We start from the raw sequence: 23,707 nt of genomic DNA, 5'->3' as shown, positions 1-23,707 counted from the left end.
ACTAAATGATAATATGTAACAAGTATCAAAGAGACTAGGTAACACGTATCAAAGAAACTTAAAACCATAATGGACCAATACTTATAACAATTCATCACGTCCGATAGTCATTAACTAATCGGTGGTATTAAGTTGTTATTTCACATATCTGTATTTCGTCTAACTAATAGTCATTTGCGATTTTGCAATCAGAGGGATTAAATCGCTTTATAATTGATACAGCGATATTTAGTCTAACCGACAGTTATTAACTAATCGGTAGTATTCAATGATTGGGTTTTAATCGGTTGACCAATGCCAATCAAAAATTACAATATGAAGCACATGATCATTCACGTAGGGGTGTGATATGTGAACAATGCAAAGAGATGTGCCCCTTCCACGTATAGGTAGGAAATAATATATATATGTCATTTAAGATAGAAATACGGGGAGGGGGGTGCGTTAAAAAAGTAAAAGTCTGATAATGTTTTATGCAGAATTCAATACTAATATTAATATAGATTGCAATAAGTATGTCAGTCATTCCTAATTTCCTATGCAGTGGCAGACCATATCTGACGTATGTCAGATCTGTCTGGCCTCACAACCTTTAAATATAACTAATGCTTTTAGGCAATGGGGTATTAATAATCTATATAATAGGAAGAGAATTATGTTAAGACAGAGAAATAAATCAGAATATATATATATATCAGACTGAAGACTAATCAGATTATACGTCACGACAAATTGTAACATTAAGGCATATACGTCAGGTATACAAATCGGAGGAAGTTATCCAGATAAGTTTTGTCTTCCAAACTAGTTTTAGAATCTTAAGTTAAATATTATAATGAATAGCATTCAGTTATGATAAAAATTATATTTATTAATGAGTATGCTTAATATATGAAGCCCAATAATGTTCTTATGCAGAATTAATAGTAATACTAATATGGACTGCAATATGTATGACAGTCATACTTAATTATATATATATATATTCATAATACATAAGAAATATATATACTTGTAGTCTGAATCATGTTATTGCTTTCGGTATTTAAGAAGATGGAATTGAGATGTTCCAAAGAAGGGCAGTCTAAATCCAAGCAATAGGTCAAGTCCCAAGATAGGGTGGGGATCAGCGACCCATAAGCGTTGAGGGTATAGACCCAAGATAGGTAAGGGCTTGGATCCGTAAAATTTGAGGGAACCTATTGTAGTTGGTCTCTAAGCGCTTTGGTAACATATGTAAACTTTCTCCCTTAAAATTGAAATAGTAGCAGGGTTTGATATCTATATTAAGAACTATGAATAATGAAATTATTCAGCTAGTGAGGAAAATAGTATTGAAGAAAATCTATCAATTTTAATATATTTAATTAGATCAAGTAGGGGACATTACATTGTTCCTCTGACATACCATGCATTCCTTAACATATGTTAGCACATCTCCCTTGAGGCCCTTCCATGAGAACCTCTCTACAATCTATTTATAGGTTTTCTAGTATCCTTAATGAACTGTCGATGGATTATCATGATAGTTTTTCAAGATTTCCCTTTTAAAATTAGATCCTAGTCCAATGTACACTCGATCTTTATAGAGGATTAGGTCATCCATAATTCCATATTTTTCATCATGTGTCTTTCCTTTGATTAGATCACTTGAAAACTTATCTTTAGCATATCCAATGAGTATGGATGTTTTCCAATCGGTCAATATTGTTGTTATTGCATTAAGATGGGGCCATCTGCTATGATATCATTCTTGCATTTCATATATACAATATCAAAGTAATATGCCTGCAACTTACTCACCCACTTCTATTGGTTGTCATTTAGATCCTTTTGACTTGAGAAAAACCTTAAGTTGTTGTGATCGGTCATAACAATGAATCTCCCACAAATTATGTATTGCCTGAATTTTGCTAGGGTGTGCATTATTGCTAACATCTCTTTGTCATAAACGGAAAATGCCCTCTCCTGTTCCTTAAGTTTCCTGCTTTCAAAAGCTATGGGATGTTTATTCTGCATCAACACAGCTCCGATACCTTCTCCAGAGGCATCACAATATAACTGAAAAGGCAAAGAAAAGTCCGATATGGCTAGAACAAGGTAGGAGCTCATAACTTACTCGAGTTTCTCAAATGCTGCTTGGACCCCTTCATTCCATGAAAAGGCCCCTTTCTTAGTGAGATCGGTGAGTGGGGTTGGTTTTGAAAATCCTTTTACAAACCTCATATAGTAGCTGCAAAGACCCAATAATCCTCGAATGTGACTACGGGTTCTAGATTTTGGCCAACTCCTAATGGTCTCAATCTTTTCCTCATCTACCCTAACTCATTGTGCACTAATTTTATGTCCCAGATACAAGCTCTCTTCCATACCGAATTCACACTTTGATAAATTTGCATATAAAAACCTCAAGTATCTCTAGAAATTCATCTATGTGCTTCACATGATCCTCCCAGGTCCTGTTATAGATCAAGATGTCATCAAAGAAAACCAACAAAAACTTCCTCAATTGACCTCTGAAGATGTGGTTCATACAAGATTGGAAGGTAGCGGGGGCATTTGTCAAGCCAAATGGTAAAACAAGAAATTCAAAATGCCCATAATGGCATCTAAAGGTTGTTTTTGGTATATCTTCCTCTCTTGGCCAGATTTGGTGGTATCCAAATCTTAAGTCTATTTTGGAGAAGTAGACCGCTCTGTGAAGTTCAACAATGAGTTCATCAATTCGAGGAATGGGGTACCTATTCTTTATTGTCTTCTTATTTAGTGCCCTATAGTCAATGCACATCCTCATCGTGCCATCTTTTTTCTTGGAGAGTACAATGGATGAAGCAAATGGGCTAACAACTTGTTTGGAAGTGTCCCATCTCCAATAATTCTTTTATAGTTCTTTCAATTTCCTCCTTCTGTTTGTGTGGATGGTGGTAGGGTGTGGTAACTACTGGTTTTGTCCCTTCATTTAGTTCAATGGAATGTTCAAAACCTCTTTTGGGACGTAGACTCGGGGGAATATTATCAAAAACCTTTTTGTGTTTCCTTAGCAATGGTTGGATATCTATGTGGACTTCTTTACCTTTGGGAGTGGTTTTGTCCAAGATTCGGCATTGGGCTACCCAATCTGCTTGATTATGACTAAGGATTTTCCCCATATTCTTTGTTGAAAATACCCTAGGAGATCCATTGGAGAGTCCTTGCAACATAATCTTATCCCCGTTGTTCTTGAAACACAATTCTAACTTTGAAAAGTTTATATTAATATCTCCTAGTGAATTTAACCAAGGGATGCCCAAAATTAAATCTGTATCTCCTAGTTTTACAGTATAGAATTTATCCTTAATCTCATGCTTCCCTATGGAGATGTTAAGTTGAGGGATCTTCTTAGTACCTGAAGTTGTGAATCCATCAGCTAGAGCTACCTTAAATCCTTTGAAGTCTTGCGTTTTCAACCCCAACCTTTTGGCTAAATCCTCATCTATAAAGTTATGTGTAGCTCCATTGTCTATCAAAGCCGACACCTTTTTCCCTTTAATTACTCCTCGGATCCTAAAAGGGCGGTGTTTTGTTGCCCTTGAGATGGATGCCAATGTCACTCCCTCATCTTCTTCATGGTATTTTTCCCTCTTACTAGGGGGCTCTTTGTCCTCATCGAGTATGGTTTCAATGTAATGAGCTTGGCCCCTTTTTACACAATTATGCCCTAGTTCCCACTTTTCCCCACATTTGGAACACATGTTATTCTTTCTTGGATTCTTCCTTTTGCATTCATGCCCCAGTCCCCATTCATCATTACATTTGTAACATAACTTGGGCTTTTCACATTTGTGCCCTCTCTCCCACTTCTTCTTGCAATCAAAACATAGAACTTTCCTCTTTAGTTCTTCTGATTCATTATGTGAAATGAAGGTCCTCTTGTGGGTGGCCATCCTTGTCATGAAAATGTTTATCTCTTGGTGTTGTCTTTTTAGAGAGATCCCTTCCCTTAGTTTGGGCAGCCTCCAACCAAGTAGCCTTAAGAATTGCTTCTTGGAGAGTAGAGGGGTCCAAAGCACTTACCAGCCCTTGGGTTGTATCTGCTAATCCCTCTACGAATAGGTAGACAAGTCTTTCTTTAGATAACCCTAGAACCAAGACAGCCAATCTTTGGAATTCTAATATATACTCCTCTATGGTCCCTCTTTGGCTGATCCTAGCAAGATCTTTAAAATGCTTTTGGGGGTGTAGTTGATCAAATCTTTCAATAAGTTTTTGTTTGAAAGCATGATATGTTTTTATATCCTTGTGATCTTGGGTGACTAGGCCATGATGCCACCATTCATGTGTTGTTCCTTCTCAATGCAGTATGGCAAATGTGATAGCATCCTTCTCTATCATAGGACAAAGGATGAGGTAAGGCTCTAATTTTTGGATCCATGAATGAGCCGAGATTTTCCTAGATCCATTGAAGTTGGGAATGGTCATTTTCCCTACCTTGTTTTGTATTTCCTTGTTAAATTGTGCCTTCCTTTTCCTATAGTTTCTCCTTGAGTCGACCTCACAAAATTTAGGGAAGGGGATACTTCTTTTAATTTCAGGGTCTAATCTTGCATATTCTGCAGCAAGTTCCCTTATAGCGGGGATATGAATGTCTTCACCATCTCTAGGCGGCTCCTCCCTAATTAGAAAAGGGGGTATATTTCCCTTGCAGATATTTCCCTTTTATTCCTTTGGTTTGGCTTGAGGTTACCTATGGTGGTTGTTATGTTTTGTAAGGTTTGGGTAGTTTGCTCCATGAAGGTTCTGAACTCATGTTCCATGGCTATTGTGGCTTTCTTTTTTTTCTCTCTCTAGAGCTCTTAAGGTTCCCTGACTTTAATTTCATCAACTAATTCCCTTAGGCTGGCAGGAACATGCTCTAATACCACTTGTAATGTCCCTTAGTAAAATGCCTTAAAATATCCTAGTTATGAATTCCAGTTCTTAGTGTAGGGGTTAAGAGAAAGTGTGTTAGCCTCCACTGTAGTCAGAACCAGAGAATACGCAATGCCTTGTTATTGCAGAAGCATGTGTTTTTGACCCAAGTGTAGTTTTTCTGTATTATTTTTGCCTTCCTACCTTCCAAATCGTTCAGGAGCTCTTTATATCTCTCCACATTTGTAGTAGAGAGTCACTACCCAAGGATTCCCTCTTTAGTGGCGACGACTCCTTGGAAAGTCACCGCCTCTTACTTTGCCTTTTAATCGTATCATATTATAATTAATAGTTGTGTTAACCAATTAAAATAAAATAATGAAACTCACTAAATTTTGTTATTATAATATCGGTAGATAATATAGGTTAATATAACAATCAGCAATTATTAATATAATAATCATTGAATATTGTTTTCATCTTAGGATACATTAACATTTCTTATCAGAAAAATGAGGTAACACGACAAAATGCACCTTGGATTGGACACGTCCCATACAAGAAGACGCAATCCTTCTCCCCAACCCCTCACCCGACTTAACTAGGGTTAGGCCTCTAAGGCAAAGAAATACGAAAGAAGAACAGAGGAAAAACAAGTTGAACTTATAGCAAGTAAAAGGAACTCTCTGTAATACCCATGTTAAGACATTAAGACATTCTAGTACGTGATTCTGTGCACCATACTTCTACAACATTCATTGCATACTAATGTTTTTTAACAGCCCACTGTTATATTACCAAAGGGGGGCGAAGGTGCTCTACCTTTGGGCCTAAGAAGGTTAGACTTAGGACACCCTACTGAGGCAATTTGCATCTTCTCCATGATGATGATGATGATGATAATGATTCACATAAGTAGGAGAAAGTGACTCAATTGAGGGAGAATAGTGTCTAGGACACCCTATCAAGTATGATTTGATTAAGGGAGAATGGCGATTAGGACACCCTATCAAGTATGGTTAAGGGAGAACGGTTGTTGAGGACACCCTATTGAGTCATCCCTCCTAACTCACTTTGTTTAGGGATTCTTCTACTTGTGATCCATATTTCTTTGCATTTATATTTATCTAAGTTTCCTTTATTCGGTAATCTTCCTACATTACTTTAGGAATCGTAGATAGCTTCCTTTATTAATCATTGTTAGTCTTCTTGTTTTACATTGTTAGCCTTCATTTTATCATGATTAGTTCATTCTTTACTTATGTTTGTAATTAATTACTTATATGCTGTAATTGGTAAAATATCTCCTAAATTGTTGTAGGGTTTTACTATTAAAGAGTTAATGGCACTCCCCCTCTTAACCCTCCTTTAATAACTAAGAATTATAACCTAGGGTAAACGAGGGTATTTTATTAAGGGACGTTACATTTTTGTTCATACTTATTATTTATAGTAAGTGTCGGACAAGTCAATTATTGCAGATGTTGATAGCGTGTTGGTTACTGGAGCTTTATCGATATTATATTAAATAATGTTTATATAATAAAGTTATATTAAATATTTAACTTTACGTTATTTAATATAATAAAGTGACTTTATAAAGTAATGCAATAGCGTGACTTTATAAAAGTTATTTTATAAAGTGACTTTTGATGGTGCTTTGGGAAACATGGATACTATAAAATATTAAAAGTCACTTTTAATTTAAAATGTGTAAACCCTAATTAGGGCATTGGGATGAACGCTTTACAAAAAGGCACTTTGGAGCTCATTTGCATATACCTGACTAATTTATTTTCTCTCAGAGAAATTGGGAGCTCTCGCTTCATTTGTAGGAAATCTGAGGATGGAAACCCTTAGAGTTTCTGTAATGTCCCTTACTAGGTCTAGGCTTGTTTCACCATAATTAATCCATCTCAATATACTTATGACTTGAACTAATTGATTAGGAGACAAATCTAACTTAACATGAATTGAAACGGTGATAATCCATAGTTCAATCGATCAGCTTGGTAATAAGTAAATGGTTCATCTACCCCAACAGATAATTAACTCTATCATACTAGATAGTTAATTTTATTTTGATTCATTATATATCATTTACATATTTATTAACTACTGATTGTATAAATTATTATGCATTACTGCAGATTAGTTTCTAAAAGATATCATAATTATTATAATAATATCTATATTTATAACTATTATATTACTAACTACATTTATATTATTATTTTTCTAATCAAGACATCTTTATATATGTGTATATATAATTGTGTTACCAATTATTAATGTCTTTGCTAATTACTTTTTTATAAATCATTAATACTACTACTGCTTTCAAACCTTAATTATTAATATATTAAGTAGCTGATATAAAGCAGACAGATCTGACACATGTCAGGTCTGGTCTGCCATTGTTATGAAATTATATAATACATTTTGCAATTAGTATTATTATTAAATTATGCATAAAGCATTATTGGGTTATATATATTAAGCATTCATATCAGACACATTCATATGCATACCACCAAGAACAGGGATGTTACTGCTTGTACTTAATAATAGTTCTAATCTGGTCTGATTCGTGTTTTCTTCCTGTTGTGACGTATTCACACATTGAACCATTACAAATGGGGAACCCTACTTTTTTTGCTTTCTGGGGTTTGCTTTCTAGGTGTTTAGGGTTTGTCTGTTAGCCTTTGCATTTTGAGTGTCACCAGGGATCAAAAGGATGGTAGGCTTTGCTTGAGCCAAGGGAGTCAGCCGGTGCCCCAGAATTAGGGTTTCTTTGAGAGTCTTCCTTAGGGCTTGGTTTTGCTCTCGTTGCTAATTGTGTCTTGCTTTGTGAGTGGGTATCATTCTTGAGGGTCTGAGTTAGGTCGAGTTGGTGAGTGATGAAGTCTGGAATGTCATCCTGATCTTCAAATGCCTTGAAATTTGGCTAAGTCTGGAATGCCCTGATCCTGAAATTTGGCTAAGTCTGGAATGTCCTGATCCTAAAATTTGACTTAGTCTGGAAAACTGAAGAATCCTCCAAAAACTAGATTTTGCAATATAACTCCTGGAGGTCTGAAACCACTCTCAAACATCCTGAAAGTATATATGGAATGTCACTTATACTTAAATGTTATATTCCATAAAATGATCCTGGCGGAGAGTCCAAAATGTCAAATTTCGCTCCTGACCCTTCCAAAGGGTCCAAAACGAATTCCGCTCCTGACCCTTCCAAAGGGTCTGAGCGAAATTCTCCATAAGACATTCTACTTTGACCAAAACTTAGAACTAATGCATTCCTAGGCTTGAATGAAGGTAAAAACGCTTGTTTGAATGAAGAAATATGAAAATGAAGTCAGGATCTTGGCCAAGATTAGGAATTTCGCTCTTGACCCTTCCAAAGGGTCCAAAGCGAAAATCTTTATAACTCTTGTTTTCCTCCTTATTTTGGCTAGGCGTTGGCTTGATGGGAGATGAATGGGTATGTTTTTGCCTTGAGAGGGAGTTTGATTGATTTTGAAGAACAAGATTTTGGCCTAAAGGAGAATTTCGCTCCTGACCCTTCCAAAGGGTCCAGAGCGAAATTCATCATAAACCCTATTTCTTGCCTTGGATAGACTTGCAACCTTGTTCCTAGCTTGGAAAATGACCTAACTTTGCCCTGTGAGATGGTTTGAAGCTTGAAAAATGAGCAATTTAGCCAGGAATGAGATTTTCGCTCCTGACCCTTCCAAAGGGTCCAGAGCGAAAATCTTCTTAAAGCTCATTTCTCCCTAACTTTGGCTAAATTTTGATGTGCAGGGTATCTTGGAAGGAAGGTTGGACATTCTTGTCACCTTTGAAGATTTGAAAGCATGAGAAAATGAAGAATTTTGGACAAGGGGGGAAATTTCGCTCCTGACCCTTCCAAAGGGTCCAGAGCGAAATTCCCAAAAGCTCTTATTTTGCATTAAAGAAGGTCAAGTTTTTTGACACGGATGGAAGAAGAATGACTTGCTTTTGCCTCTTGAGGTTGTTTTGAACTGAAAAAATGAAGGATTTAGCCCAAATGGAGAATTTCGCTCCTGACCCTTCCAAAGGGTCCAGAGCAAAAATCTCTATAAGAGACATTTGTTGCTTGGTTTGGTCAAATTGAGGTGTCCAAGACATGATGAAAGGAAGAATGAACATATTGAAATCCTTGGGCATATTTAGAAGTTGTGAAAATGAAGGATTCTGGTTAGGAAAAGAAATTTCGCTCCTGACTCTTCCAAAGGGTCCAGAGCGAAATTCCTTGTAAACCTATTTTTAGCCTTTCTTGGACATGAAACTTTATTCCTAGCACAGTGAAACATGAAATCCTACCTTGCAAAGAAGTTTCAAGTTGAAAAAATGAAGATTTTTGGTCAAGATTGAGAATTTCGCTCCTGACCCTTCCAAAGGGTCCAGAGCAAATTTTCTCAAAACTTCTTTTTGCTATCAAAGTTTTGCTAAGTCAAGTGTGGGATAAGGTAAAATCAAGAAGGAATTGCCCCTGGGAGTGACTTGAAGTTGCAAGAAATCATGAAAGATGAAGGAATTGAGCCTAGAAGAGATTTTCGCTCCTGACCCTTCCAAAGGGTCCGGAGCGAAAATCCTCAAAGTCATCTTTTCTTCCAAAATTTTGGACAAGACCAAGCTAGGACAAGGGTGTGAGAAGGCATTTGGATTGCCTTAGAATGAATATTGGTTGCCAAGAATGCAAAATTGAAAGCCTAATGAAAATCTCGCTCCTGACCCTTCCAAAGGGTCCAGAGCGAAATTTCTAAAATTCCCTTTTCCTTGCAAATTCAAGACAAGATTTTGGTTTTTATACCATGGGAAGGAGAAAGACAAGATGTTCTATGCCTTGGAAGTGATTTGAAGTTGGAAGGATGGCAAGATAGCCCTAAAACAAGATTTTCGCTCCTGACCCTTCCAAAGGGTCCAGGGCGAAAATCCTAAAATCTCCTATTCTGCCTTGCAAAACGAAATCAAACTTGGATTGGGTGAAAGAAGAAATATATTTCCTAGCTTTGTGAGGTGGATTGAAGTTGGAACGATCAAAAATGAGCTACAAGAGGAGAAAATCGCTCCTGACCCTTCCAAAGGGTCCAAAGCGAAAAACCCTAAAAACACTTTTTCCTTCAAGATTTGAGTAAAACCAGGCCTGGACTACAGTGAAAGAAGCTATTTAGAATGCCTTGGAGAGATTTGGACCTTCAAAAAATGTGAATTTTGAGCTCAAGAGAGAATTTCGCTCCTGACCCTTCCAAAGGGTCCAGAGCGAAATTCTAGATAGGTCCTGTCCCTGGCTAGGTTGCTGAGCGAAATTCCCAAAATGCAGTGTTTCCTTCAAAATATTGTTGAGCCTAGTCAGTGGTTGAGATGAATGGATCCTGGAGATTGCCTTGGAGAAGGTCAATGATCAAGCAAAGGTGAATTTTGACCTAAAAAGAGAAAATCGCTCCTGACCCTTCCAAAGGGTCCAGGGCGAAATTCTTGAAAACACCTATTATTCACCTTGTTTAGGCTAAGTTGAAGGCAAATTGCAAAATTGTGATGGCAAACCTAGGTTGTGAAGATTTTGATTCATGAAGCAAACAAGCCTAGATGAGAGGTTCAAATAAGCCTTGAAATAATTTAAGCCTCCATCACTTTGAATATTTTAATGCCTAAGGAAAATGAAGATTCATCAACCCTTAATCAAGCTTTAACATTCCATAAACTAGCCTATAGTCTTTCACTAAATTTGCCTAATACAAGACATTTGGAAGACTAAAACAAGTTCACATAAATTAAGGATTTATAACTTAATTAATTAATTTCTAAGCTTTGAAATACATGAAAAATCCACCTTTAAGCTTTGGAATTAATTAAAAAAATAAAAAATAAAAAGTTATGCTTGAGCGCTCAATATTTCATTATTTTGCCTTTACAAGCAAGTCGGCCATCCTTTAAGAGGAGTTTTATTTTATTTTATTTCCCTCTTTGCCAAGTCAGCCTTGAGGGAAATCAAGGTGAGCGCCCTATATAAGGGAGGTGTATTTTAACAAATTCAAATCATTCTTTCATTATCTCTCATGCGAACTTGAAGAGCAGATTTGGAGGTGCGAAATTGAGTAAGTTGGAGGATAATTTCCAGATTTTGGAAGGTGTTTGAAGGCGAATTTCCAGATTTTGAGAAGCTAGTTGAAGGCGAAATTCTTTTTGAAGGCTGATTGAAGCTTAATTCATCCAAAGGAGGACCTGAAATTCAGATCAAACGTCCTTGTCCAGCAAATTCTAATCTCCCTTCATTCATTTTTCAAGGTTGATAGCTAAATATTCAAGGAAGAGGTATGAAGAATCAGTTTCTTGAAATTTTTATTCAAAATTTAGTTGGATTTTCCATAGTAATCCTTTGGAAAATGTAAGTCTTGTACAATCTGATTTTAATTTAATTTGAAAATTCATAATTCTTAGATTTATCATCATTTTCAAATTAATATTTAGTTATTTCCTTGAAAGGTCTTGAATCCTATACCTTAAGATATTATGCTCAAACCCTAACTTTAAGCTTTTGTGTAGGTATCAAATAACGACCTCCACAGGACCAGACCAAAACAAGGATGACCTTCTCCAATCTAGCATCATCAGGGACGACATCTTCCAGTCCAACATTCCAAGGAAAAGTACACCATCCATCTTGCACATCAAAGACAAAGGAGGTCAGAGCAAGGGTCCATTGGAGAAGCAGACAGTTTCAGAAGAGTTAACTAAAGTTAGCTTCTCAGCAACATCAAATTGAGCATCAACCAAGCGTCAAACAAGGTGGCGTCCCAGTCATCACTCCTCCAGTCGGGTTGGTCCACTTCAGCATGTCCAGATTCAATGTACCTGACTCATCAAAGATGGCACTAACTTCGATGTACCTACCCCGACTATCCATTGGTCGAATATTCCAGAGAAGACGTGTCCAAATAATGCAATTATTTCATTGGTCAGAATTAAGTTTGTTGTAACAAACCCTAATTAGGGTTTCATTGTAAAATCTTGGCCATTGATCTCAAATTGATCTGAGCCATCGAATTGTATTGAGGGCACTATATAAGCCCTGGCTCCTCATTTGTAAAGGCTAATAGTTAGTCAATGGTGAGCTAATAGACAATAGTTAGTCAATAGTTGATAGTAGGTGAATAGTTAGCTAATAGTGAATAGTTAGTTGATAGAATAGCAATTAGAGTAGAATATCAAGAGAAGGCAAAGATTGTTGCCAAGATATTGTTGTAAAAGACTTGTAAAACTTCGTTGAAGAAATGGTGAAATCTATGGGTCGATTCAACAATTTGCATGGTTTTTATACTTCTCAGATTTGATTTCATGTTATTAGATGAGTGGAAGAAATGTGTTTGATTGATGGTGAAATTTGTATATCCATACCACTAGCCTCTTACTGATGGTAAGTACGCCCTGCGTGGTCAACTGGCATAAAATGAGCTTAATCTTAAGTCGTTACACATCTATTGTTCATGCATTATCTTGAATGGTGATCATTGTCAGATGGTGTACGATTTGAACGTATTGGAAGCATCCCTTAGAAGATCGCACTGAGTTGGTGTTGAATTGTTCAACCTGATGGTGAGACCCAGCCCAGTAGGACTCCACCTGGTCATTCATCCATCTTCTTGCATTCTAGATAGTAGAGTAGACTTCTTGAACCCTACATCTTTTGTCATTTGTTTGTTTTCCAGTTAGTTAATAGGACCTGTGATTCCAGCAAATCAGACGTTTAGGTCGTCAAGTGTAAGTCCCCTTGTGATTCCAGCAAAATCACATCATACCACAAAGAGCTTATCCACACGTAGAGATCCTACATAACAGAACCTTGGAGTTACTCCGACTGATCCTTCAACGAGATCTTCAGCAGTCGGGAACTTTGTTCAAGAGAGGATAAGATACTTCGGTATTTTATTCTGTGTTTGGTCGTGTACAAAATACACATCAACACTTCCCTATCACAAATCCACTCTGTAAAATATATTCTTATTCTTTTTTAATTCCTATACTCTCCCCACCGAACTCCATTTTTAATCAATACTTATATGTTTCTTCTATCGAAAAGACACGTCTCTTGATACAGTCGCCACTCTTGTATTAATGTTTCAATAACTTAATCGAAAGTACCTCTTCTCTTAGAAACCACACCTCCTTACAATAAACAATGTATTAACTTTGACCTTTTAATGTGGTTTCCTTGCATTAATTTTAATTCTTACGAATTGCTTAGTTTTGTAAGTTATTAAGTACTACACCATTAATAAGGAAATCATATATGCTTCACACCAATATGTATTCCTTCACGTGTAAACCTGTAATATACATATATATCTTTATTATTGTCCGTAAATCTTTATTTTTCCTCTATCGTGCTGTCTCCTTAATGTTAACTATTATCTTCTTTATTAATTTCACTCATATGTTATTCTGATTAGGAGTCAGCTTCATCACATGAATAAAGTCTGTGTAATGTTCCCCGATCTTCACAATTATATATTAGTTATTTTAAATATATAAATGTGTTTATAATATGTAAATTATGTTTATTATTTATAATATATGAATCATGTTTATAATAATATTAAATATAATTTATTTTTTAATTTGAATATTTCTAGAATATTATTATTAATAAATATTAACTAAATAATAATATTTAATAAATAAAGAAATTTCAAATAATTATTTGTTGATAATTATTATATTAATTTATAATAATAATTGCTTCGTTTAGATTATATATATATAATGATCGAGGGGACATGACAGTTTCTCAGTGATTTTGGACGAAAACCCAAATCCATCTTTGGTGTGGATTCATTTAGGATTCACCATTGTGCTTCATCATCAGACTATTGCAGGTTTCAAATGGAAATCTCTCTGGAGGAGATAAATTTTTGAAGTCCACAAGCAAGACAAAACCCTCCTTTTTTATCATATCTCCTAGGGCATCGCCTATATTGTTCTAGGTGTCTTTGCATATGAATTCCCATAGCTGGGCAATGGAGATTGATATTAAATATGCATTTCTAAAGTGCTTGAAATTAACTATGACTCTTAGCAGATATTTCTCTTGTTTGGAGCATTAGAACTTCCAGCTTGCATCAAATGTGAGGACAACAATGTCAAGTATATGGCAGCAATATGATACTCATGCATTATTGATAAATGTTAAGAAATTTTGTATGCTTCATTTCTAAAAGAAACAATCATGAACTGAAACCAAAAATAGAAACTACCTAAGCAAACAGGACAACTAGATGACCATTAAAGAAACAATACATTATTCTAACACCCTCCCTTAATGGTCATTGTGCTAACTACCAAGAGAAAAACAGAGAAGGCTGCCCCCTTCTTCTCAGAACGCTCTGCGACAAGAGCCTGCCACTGACCCTCCCAGAATCTATAAAAATTCTGGATATCTCCACAAATCAAAAATCATCACAAGTCATCAGACCTGATGTTGGGTAGAAAAGGTATTACTCCCTATAGCCAGAGACACCGAGATGAAGATGAAATTGAAACCACGATTTTGAGGAAAATCGACAAACCCTTAATAAAATTTTGCAGATGAGCATGATGCCCCAAAATAGACTGCAAGAAGCCGCGACTTTTAAGGAAAAAATCGCCAAACCTAGAAACTGAAGATTACAAAGCATCGTTTTTTTGGAAAAAAAAAGGGTAAAAACCCTAAGACAGGAACACCTATACCCATGATTTTTGAGGAAAAAATCAGGTAAACCCCAAATTCCCACATGAACATCGCAAATTATAGATGAACAAACACGATTTTTGAGGAGAGAAACCAATCAAAACCGGACACAAATTTGTAGGTGTAAAACCGATCAAAACCCACAGACAAAAAAAAAATAGAAATACGAGGTACGGATCATAATGCAAAACTTTGTTTTTGAGGTAAAACGGTAAAACCCTTTATAAAATGATTTTTAAGGCAAAAAATCACACAAAACCCATAATATTTTTTTACGGACAAAAATTATAAAACCCTTTTAAGGGAAAAAATTTATGAAAACCCATCAGAAATTTTTTAAGGAAACAATTTAGAAAAACCCCACCAATAATTTAAGGGATTAAATTATAAACCCACCAAAAAAAAAAATTGTTAAAGGAAAAAATTAAAAAACCCATAAATCCTGTCATACGCACAAAACTCCAATCGCCTGGCATGAAAAACTGTAGTCATCACATGCAGAGGACAAAGACCCGGATCGTGCAAAGAAACAGGCACCAAACTAATGACCCATGAACCACCACGCAAGACACACAACCCACGATTTTCATAGGTTAAAAGAAAATCATTGTTGGCCATCACGCAAACACAAGCGCGGAAAATCGCGTAAAAAATGAGGGCACATAAAATGTGTCTGTAGAAGTCGCATGTGCAGAAAATCGCAGACTAATTTGCCTACGCAGAAAGAGGACGTGACCAAAAGGCACGAGGTAGAAAAATAGGCCCGAACAAGAGGCATGACCAAAACACTACAAATAGCGCGGCGCGGAATTTTTAGAGGAAGAACATCCAAAAACCAAAAATCAACGTTATCCAAGACACGTCAAACATAGTCATGACCTACAAAAAACTTGACCGCGAAAATCAAACATATCTGAAACCATCAAAAAATCCTATGATACAAATTTTTACCCAGAAGACGGGTCAAGACTCAAAACCCTTCATGGGTTTGAATATAGAAACTCACCTTTGCAAATCCGTACCAAAACAGAACCAGAAAAGCCTTCCCAAAAACTTGAGCCCTCCCATGAGGGAGACAAGCTCAGACTGCTCTGATACCATATTATTAAAATATTCGATGTTGCGATTTTGTATTAAACAATGGAGATGAAGTCTCCTTATATAGATTTACAAAGAGGATGTTTCTAAAAGAAACAATCATGAACTGAAACCAAAAATAGAAACTACTTAAGCAAACTAGACAACTAGATGACCATTAAAGAAACAATACATTATTCTAACAATTTATGAGTAGAAATTCAAGCCATATTTTCTGCATATATATATTTCTGGAAAACACATTGCAAACTGAACATTGTCAACAATTTCATACTTCCAGCAAATTGGGCAAATCAGTAAATGACTGTGTTTCAAATGCCTCAATAGAATATGTGGATTTAGCATAACTGCATAAATGTATGTATTGTTATCGTAGTTTGAAATCATTACAAATCTGGACACTTTGCAATACCAAAAAGACAAACATTATAATCAGCAACAAACTGAGTTGTTTATGAGCAGCAAATTTAATGCTTTCACCATTGGATGCATGTCAACTGTTTGGCAAAATTCCTACATAGCTGAGTGGTTAGAAGAAATGTGGAAAATTTTATTGGCAAACTGGGGTGGGACATTTCATCCAACTACTTCTACAATTCCTCCTACTTCTAAGACTTCAGAACCTCCGTGGTGTCTTTTGTTCCTCAAACTTTGCTTGACACAAGAATGGGAAAGACACCCGTGCTATCTAAGTCTAAAACTGAGGTCTTTCAACTTCTTGTTCTTCCTGCTGTCTCTCATCCTACTTTGTATGGAAAAGGGAAACATTCTTTTGAGGCTAGTCCCTCGCGTGCAGCTTCCGTGTCTGAACCCTCAAGGGCTCCTCCTATTCCTTCTCCTACTTGTAAGGTAGACCAAGGAAAGGCGCTTGTGGTAGAAACCAAATCTCTTACACCTGCAACACCTCTTGCTCCATCTGCGGAGCTTGTTCTTCTGCCAGTATCAAATGTGAAGGCAGCATCATCTATGGAGCATAGTACTTTGAAGTCTTTGCAGGTCTCTATTCCTGGACCCCACTATTGTTGAAACCAGCTTGCATATGAGCATAAGTGTAGTCAACATGCGGTGGCCTGTGAAGAAGACTCCTCACAGAAGACTAAGAACGAGCCTCCTGCTTCTGCTCATGAGTCTTCATCTCCTTATCCTTCCATTCATGTTCCAATTTCTCGATTAGTTGAATGTCTTGCTCTCGATTCCTTTGGGCAATCCTGATAAACCTCACCCTAAAAGGGTACAAGTGTTCATCTTTCCCTCCTTGGAACCTCCACTCATCACTTCATTGCTAGATGTTCCACCTTTCGCTGAGCCCATAGACATGCTTCATCCAAAAGTTGTGTCTAGTGCGGCTCTTGCTGCTTGTCCCCTGTGACTCCCCATCCAAATTTGAATACAAAACAAGACTTTACTAAGTATTGTGTTGATAACATGAGAAAACTCCTTGTACTATCTCTATATAGGATAATAGCCTTCAAAGGCAATCATGTAATACACTTTAGATCATCCAAGCATGATAACTCTGATATCATGAAGACAAAGAAGTATGATGACAACAATTAACATGATTATGCAAACAATGATTACATGAAGAATAAGTAATTCATAAAAACAACGATAAGCATTAAGGTGGAAGCCAAAACAATACAAAGGATATCTAAGACACTCCATACAAAAGCACAGTTCAGTGATATGGCAATTAGAAGACAACAGCAATCAAACACAGGAAAAGACTTATTAATATCTAACCAACATCAGATGACAACATGGCGAGTCTCTTTATATAACAGTAGCCAGCCAAAGATTAATAAAGGACTTGAGATAGGTCGATCATGTTGTAACGTATAACTAGCCAAAGTCATGTTTAAGGCCGATTGTATTTGAAGCATGGCATGATGAATAGAAGCAACATAGTCAGACTCTCATTATGGACAGACTTCATAATCAGATTCTCATTATGGATCTATCCATATAATATGGTGGACTTAGCATCAGATCCATATATGAGCAGCAATCTTATTTTGAAATGTCAATATATAAATTTGGTATGTTAAAGGAAGGGGGAATCTCATGAAGAAAGTCAGCAGTAAACCAACTCTCATCAAATCGAGTAAAGGAGGTTAAGCATTCAAATGTCACGATAAGTAATCCATGAATTGACATTGACATCAGGCAGACTAGCAAACAGCAATCCCGAAGTATTAAATCATCCATGAGTGATTATTGAATAAGCAAATTAAACATAATATTTTCTTTATCGCCGCCAAGGGAAGTCTATAAAAATAATGCTGACCAATCCTTGATTAGTTATCTAATTTGAGGTGCGATCAGCATAATTAAGTCAAGAGGTGCGATTTTTATTATTTGTCAAAGGACTATTCATCATGGGATGTGACTCTTCTTTTGTGAAGAGATGTGTCTCATTCATTAAAAGATATATTAAGGATTGAAGGAGGAGAGCAAGCAGGGGGGATTTGGATCTCTTTATTTATATCCCTTGTGGATCTGCTCTATATTAAGTGATTTCCTTTGGCATTGTGGGTTGCATACACTTAAAGAAAGATCAGAGATGGCACCCCTGTTGCAAGCATTAATCGATTCCAGAAGAGATGAAAGATCACAGGCCTGGTCTGAATCATTGCAAGAAGGAAAAGTCATTAGCATCAAACCAGGAATATCGAACTACTGGTAATACCTATGACTACCGCATGTCTGTCATTAGAATTGAGTTTTAGTATTCTAAGTATTCTGAATGTTCTGAATTTACTTTCCATCATTATAGACTCAGCATTAAGGACTAACTGTTCAAGAGTTATCATTCAATCAGCTTGCATTATAGTAGCAATAATTAGAGTTAATCATGCCTTAGTATGAATCAGTTATCTTATGCATTATAGTTATGTTAATTAGACATGCAAAAATGTATTTAATATGATGTGCATCATTCATTGTAAATGTATAACATACATCTTTAGATGCTTACATATTAGAAATATGGGTATGGAATGTAATGAAAGGGTAACGAGGGGCTCGTAAGTAGGCCATTCTAGGATGACCAAAGTGGCATCTAGAATTTGGATGGCTTTTATGCGGAGAAGTCATGGAACCTGGTTACATTCTCTACCCATTCCCCACAAGACATGATAACATGGGAGAAGCAGACTTGATAGGCAAGCAAGTGCAAGCTGCCAAGTGAAGCAAGAAAGTTATAAAAGGGCAACCTCTCTTGGGCTTGGTGTAGAAATGGCCCAAGCAAACTTTCATGTCTATTTCTCTCCAACTTTTATTTTAATTTTAGTGTTTGATCTAACCCTAACAATAATATGAATATGTATTTGTATTTGTTCTTATGCTTTATATGCAAGATCTACAAGCAAGGGTTTATTTTGTTTAGCAAATCGTTGATTGGTAAGTTCAAACCCTAACCCTCATCGTTGATTTAATGATCTTATTGGCTAGAAGGAATTTTGTTGTAACAAACCCTAATTAAGGTTTCAATCTTGGCCATTGATTGTGAATCAATCTGAGCCATTGAATTGTACTGAGAGCACTATAAAAGGCTCAAATCACTCATTTGTAAAAGGTTAACAAAAGTAGAATAATAGTGGAGTAACAGATAATAGTTCATAGATAGCAATTAGAATAGATGTTAGATTAGGAGAAGGCAAAATATTGTTGCCAAAGAGCATATGATTTCATTGAATCTATGGTGAATTTGATGCGTTATTTCAACATGTTGCATGCTCTCTACCTCTCATTTGCTTTCATGTTGATTAGATAAATGAAAGAACTTTGTGCATGATCAATGGTGAATGTCATATATCCATACCACTAGCAATTTGCTGATTGTAAGTTTGCCTTGTGTGGTCAACTAGAATCTTTAAATGAGCTTAACTTCAATTGCTATTCACACTTTGATATGCATTGTCTTATGGTATCCTTGTTGTTGATAGTAATTAGAACATCACGTGCTAACCTTAGGAGATCGCACTAAGCTTTGTGGAGTTGTTGTTTTGCATGCCAAAGTAAGGCTTAGTCGAGTTTCACCAAAGATCGTCCATCGTTTGTGCATTCTTAGGATTAGATTAGACTCCTTGAACCCTATGTCTTTTGACATTTTATTTCCAAGCATGTAGATAAGTTCCAGCAACATCCAAATGTTCAACATTCAAGTATTCAATGTAAGTCCCCTTGGACTACCAACAAACACATCAAACCATTGAGCTATCCACACGTCAAGACCTAACTAGAGAAACCTTGGAATCGTCAAAACACATAAACAGAGAGCTTTCTCCCCAGATTTGAAGAGAGGTTTTACTTCACACACTATTCTGTTTTGCAGTGTGTAGTGATAGACAAACTAAAACACTAACAAGGATCCAAAAGCATTGATCTAGATGGCATCAAGGCTTAAGCTATATTCTAAAAGTCGACTGTATAAAACTTAAAGCCAACTAAGAAATCCAAAACATGTTACCTACAGCTATTTCAAAAGGTCTAATTTATGTTGTGCACAACTCTAACCTGTAGTGACTTTGTTAGATGCACCAAACTGCGCTTTGTGGCTCCATATGCAACAAACCTGCATATACATAATAAAATGGCACATATCAGACATGCAACCAAAGGAAACTAATCATGAGTATAAACTTCTTAATGAACATTTTAGAGAAAAAAGGAAAGGCCCACTCATATGATTCGAAGATGTAACTTCAAACAACAAAAAAATGTAAATTATCAAATAATATTATGTTCAACAATTCACATGTTTATCCTAAAAAAATTTAAGGTCTGACTAGGAAGATGAGCATCAGCAAGCCATTCAATTAACAAATATAATGTTAGAATTACTAATTGTAAGAAGGCACAAACCAGAGTTTAGCGAGATGTAGACTTTCTCATAAATCATATGATATGGTTCAATTTACTTCATATCAAATTTGGTTGAATCCTCTCGGTTTTTCCTAGACCATGCTTAAGGCCAAAACTCATTCATCTAAGCATTACACTTTCTTCATACATAAAAGATGGTTACAATTTTTCTTTGATAATAGTGAGCAAATGGCCCAAACAAAGTGCAGTCTTTTTCTAATATTGTAGAAAGATATGACACCTGGGTTTGTTTTGGATTTCAAGATCAATAAAATCATCACACGTTATGTCTGCTACCAACCAATTCAAACTCCCAAGCTAGAACTCAATGGAACCAAGAACAAATCCACACAATCAACTAACCCTGCGCTAATCCTCCAATCTTGTAATCAACATTAAAATGTGAATCCGTAAAGGATGCTTAGATGGATAAATGGAATCAACTATATTATTACCAAATAGCTTTGAATTTTGAGTCATGTTATGAACAATATGAAGAATGATCATCAAAAAATTTACTCTAAATGGGCACCACTTCATCTTAATCAATGCCCCATCTTGTTGGTAGTCAAGCTCATTGAATTTGGGCTCCAACAAGCTCCTTTATGACTGTCTATCTTTCATAAACCCAGCAATATAAGACTGATACATAAATTCTCAACTCTATGCTTGCAGAAATTAAAAACCAAGATACGGAATAAATGTTCTACTTGATTAACAAATGACAGAAACAAGAGAAGAAGAAAAGTCCATGAGAAGTAGAGTTAACACCAAATATTAACATCAGAAATTGTCAATGAGATAAAAGACAACTTTGATAGAGGTAACTGCACTTCTATCATAATATTTATTGAGAAATTGACAAATATGTTAAGTATAATATAGGATAGGGATGCAATCTGTGTCCACTAAGCTTTTATCATTCAACTACAAATAGCAGTAAAGTTTCAAAGCATTGTTAGCAAGGTTATACGTAACATTCCTGCTGGATAGAAAATTGGTGGGTGGGTGGATCGAAACACATCCATTTCTCTCTCGTACTTCAAGACAAGTGCATTCGTCTACACTAGTTTGTACACGAGGTTACTCTCAAAGCTTCGTCCAAGGTCGAGCATAGATTCGACTGGGCGAAGGGTGAACCAACAGCTTCGAGCTATAGTTCTTGGGTTCGAAAAACCTGGCTACAATGGTTCCCCCCACCCCCGGAGGTGGCGTACTGCAATGGACACCTAGCCTAGGGGTTGGCTCATTCATCACTCGATCCGCATGCGTATGGAAACCTAGTGATTGCAATCGTGATCACAAGCGCTTACTGAGCCTTTATCACACTGATCTTTAACCGATGATCGGGTTTCACCATCGTTTCTCTGCATGGGGATACTGGAAATGGTTCGCTCTGAGGCATGGGTATCTAGTAAAAACTTCTTATCGTGATCTGGGCAAGCGCGCATCCCTGATTTCTCCAAAAGCTCCCTCAGCTCCTACCGGAACATTCTCAACACAACAAACATTGTTAGCAAAAGTGATAACAACAATTTCAACTGATATTTGAGCAATTTACTACTTCAGCTGGGTTTTGGTGTAAAAATTAGCAAGAAAGAATCAGAGACAAGTAACCAAGATAATTCAGTGACCCAGAGTTCTGTCACTCGCCATGACTCACCAAAACTCGGCGAGTCACGGGTCGAGTGACCCTCGGCAAGGCTGACCCGACTCACTCTAGGCAAAAATCACTAGAAAATTGGTTTTTTATCCAAGTTCAGCCGAGTTTTTGCCGAGTCCTATCGATTTTTTGCCGAGTCTCGAGTCAGGTCAGCCTTGACGAGTCCGCGCCAAGTCCGAGTCTTGTTTCTATGACTCAGTCATTAGGATTTTAAGCTTCTTCAGAGGTTCCACCACGGCCAGAGCATAAGAGACTCATAAAAGTCATCACTGGAAGACAGCTATTAGATTGGCTATTTTTAGCTCAAGTTATTTATAGCTTGTGCATTTTTAGCCATCACTATTATTGAGGAGATATCCAAGAAATCTATCTTTAGAACAGCTACTTCTGAATCAACCTTCTAGAAAGTCTATTTTCCTTGATATTTATCAAAAACTTTTTGAAGATTTCATGATTTTGGGTTTGGAATTAGTGGGCAAATTTGTATAATAAGCTTGCTTTGTGCACAAGCAAACTATTCATAGCATAGAAGTATTAGTTAGTTTTTTTAATTTTTTCTCATTTAAAATTTTGTAAATGCTTATAAATAAGTGTCATTTATACATAGTTTTTCACAAATAGAACTTGGCATGCATATTTTTCTGCTGATATTACTTTTCAAGATCTTGTGTATGTGTTGTTTAGGTAAGTTGCCAGCTTTGTATTGCTAACTTCAAAGAAGTGTGTTTGTTGCAGCTTTGTATGCAAATCTTGTGTGTGTCCTTTGTTTGAACCAATTCATTCCTTATGTTGTACTCACATTTTTGGTCTCTAGTTTTCCCAAAAAGAATAGCCATTTGTTAGTTGTTGTAGGTGTGAATTAGGTATTTTAACTAATTATTTACAAGTGGGTCCTATTCATATGTTAAGTTTACTTAAGTCCTAGAAACTTTCTAGAAGTCTTAGTTGTAAAAGATACCTAGGTAGTTATGATAAGTTGTATCAAGTTAAAGGACATGTCTTGACCTTGTCTAATCTTATCTCTCACTATACCTATATAAGGAAGGCCTCTTGTACACTGTGTTCATAGATCTTAATATCAAGAAACCTTATTCTTGCCAAACACTCTTACAAAAGGTTTCCTTTTGTTTTGTAGGTGATCCTAGGGTATGAGCTAATCTTAGCTCCTAAATCGTATCGGAGCTTCGGTCTGGCAAACATCTTCTCATATCTAAGGGTGATCTTGTGCATTGAGCTATTGCTGGATTGAAGATCTTGGTGGATCTTGAAAAGTTGAGCATGCTCTTCTCTTGCATCATATGATGACCTGGAGAATCAAAAAAACTTGAAAAGAGATACCGAATTTGATAGTTTCCTCTTTGTGGGCTTTTATTAGGAATTAATTTTGGAGCTTGTTGGAGTGAACCTAAGCTCAATTGTGAACTTAGAGAGTCAAAGAAAGTCAG

General features: G+C 36.3%; 1 protein-coding gene across 6 annotated transcripts in view; it reads right to left on the bottom strand.

Annotated features, from left to right (window-relative positions):
* Nucleotides 1–23,707, bottom strand: part of LOC131041271 (chlorophyll(ide) b reductase NOL, chloroplastic) — a 217,369-nt gene that overhangs the window by 50,575 nt on the left and 143,087 nt on the right. For all 6 annotated transcript variants that reach the window (XR_009104996.2, XR_009104997.2, XM_057974302.2 and 3 more), the window contains exon 8: nt 20,252–20,309. Coding sequence is in view for 4 of the 6 variants with exons in the window: in XM_057974302.2 (XP_057830285.2) it covers nt 20,252–20,309 (58 nt within the window). In the remaining 2 variants the exon portion in view is untranslated. The remainder of the gene's footprint in view (nt 1–20,251; nt 20,310–23,707) is intronic.

Source organism: Cryptomeria japonica, chromosome 6, assembly GCF_030272615.1.
Source record: "Cryptomeria japonica chromosome 6, Sugi_1.0, whole genome shotgun sequence".
Classification (NCBI taxonomy): domain Eukaryota; kingdom Viridiplantae; phylum Streptophyta; class Pinopsida; order Cupressales; family Cupressaceae; genus Cryptomeria; species Cryptomeria japonica.
Note: the sequence above shows the minus strand (reverse complement) of the source record. Positions and strands in the feature narration are given on the sequence as shown.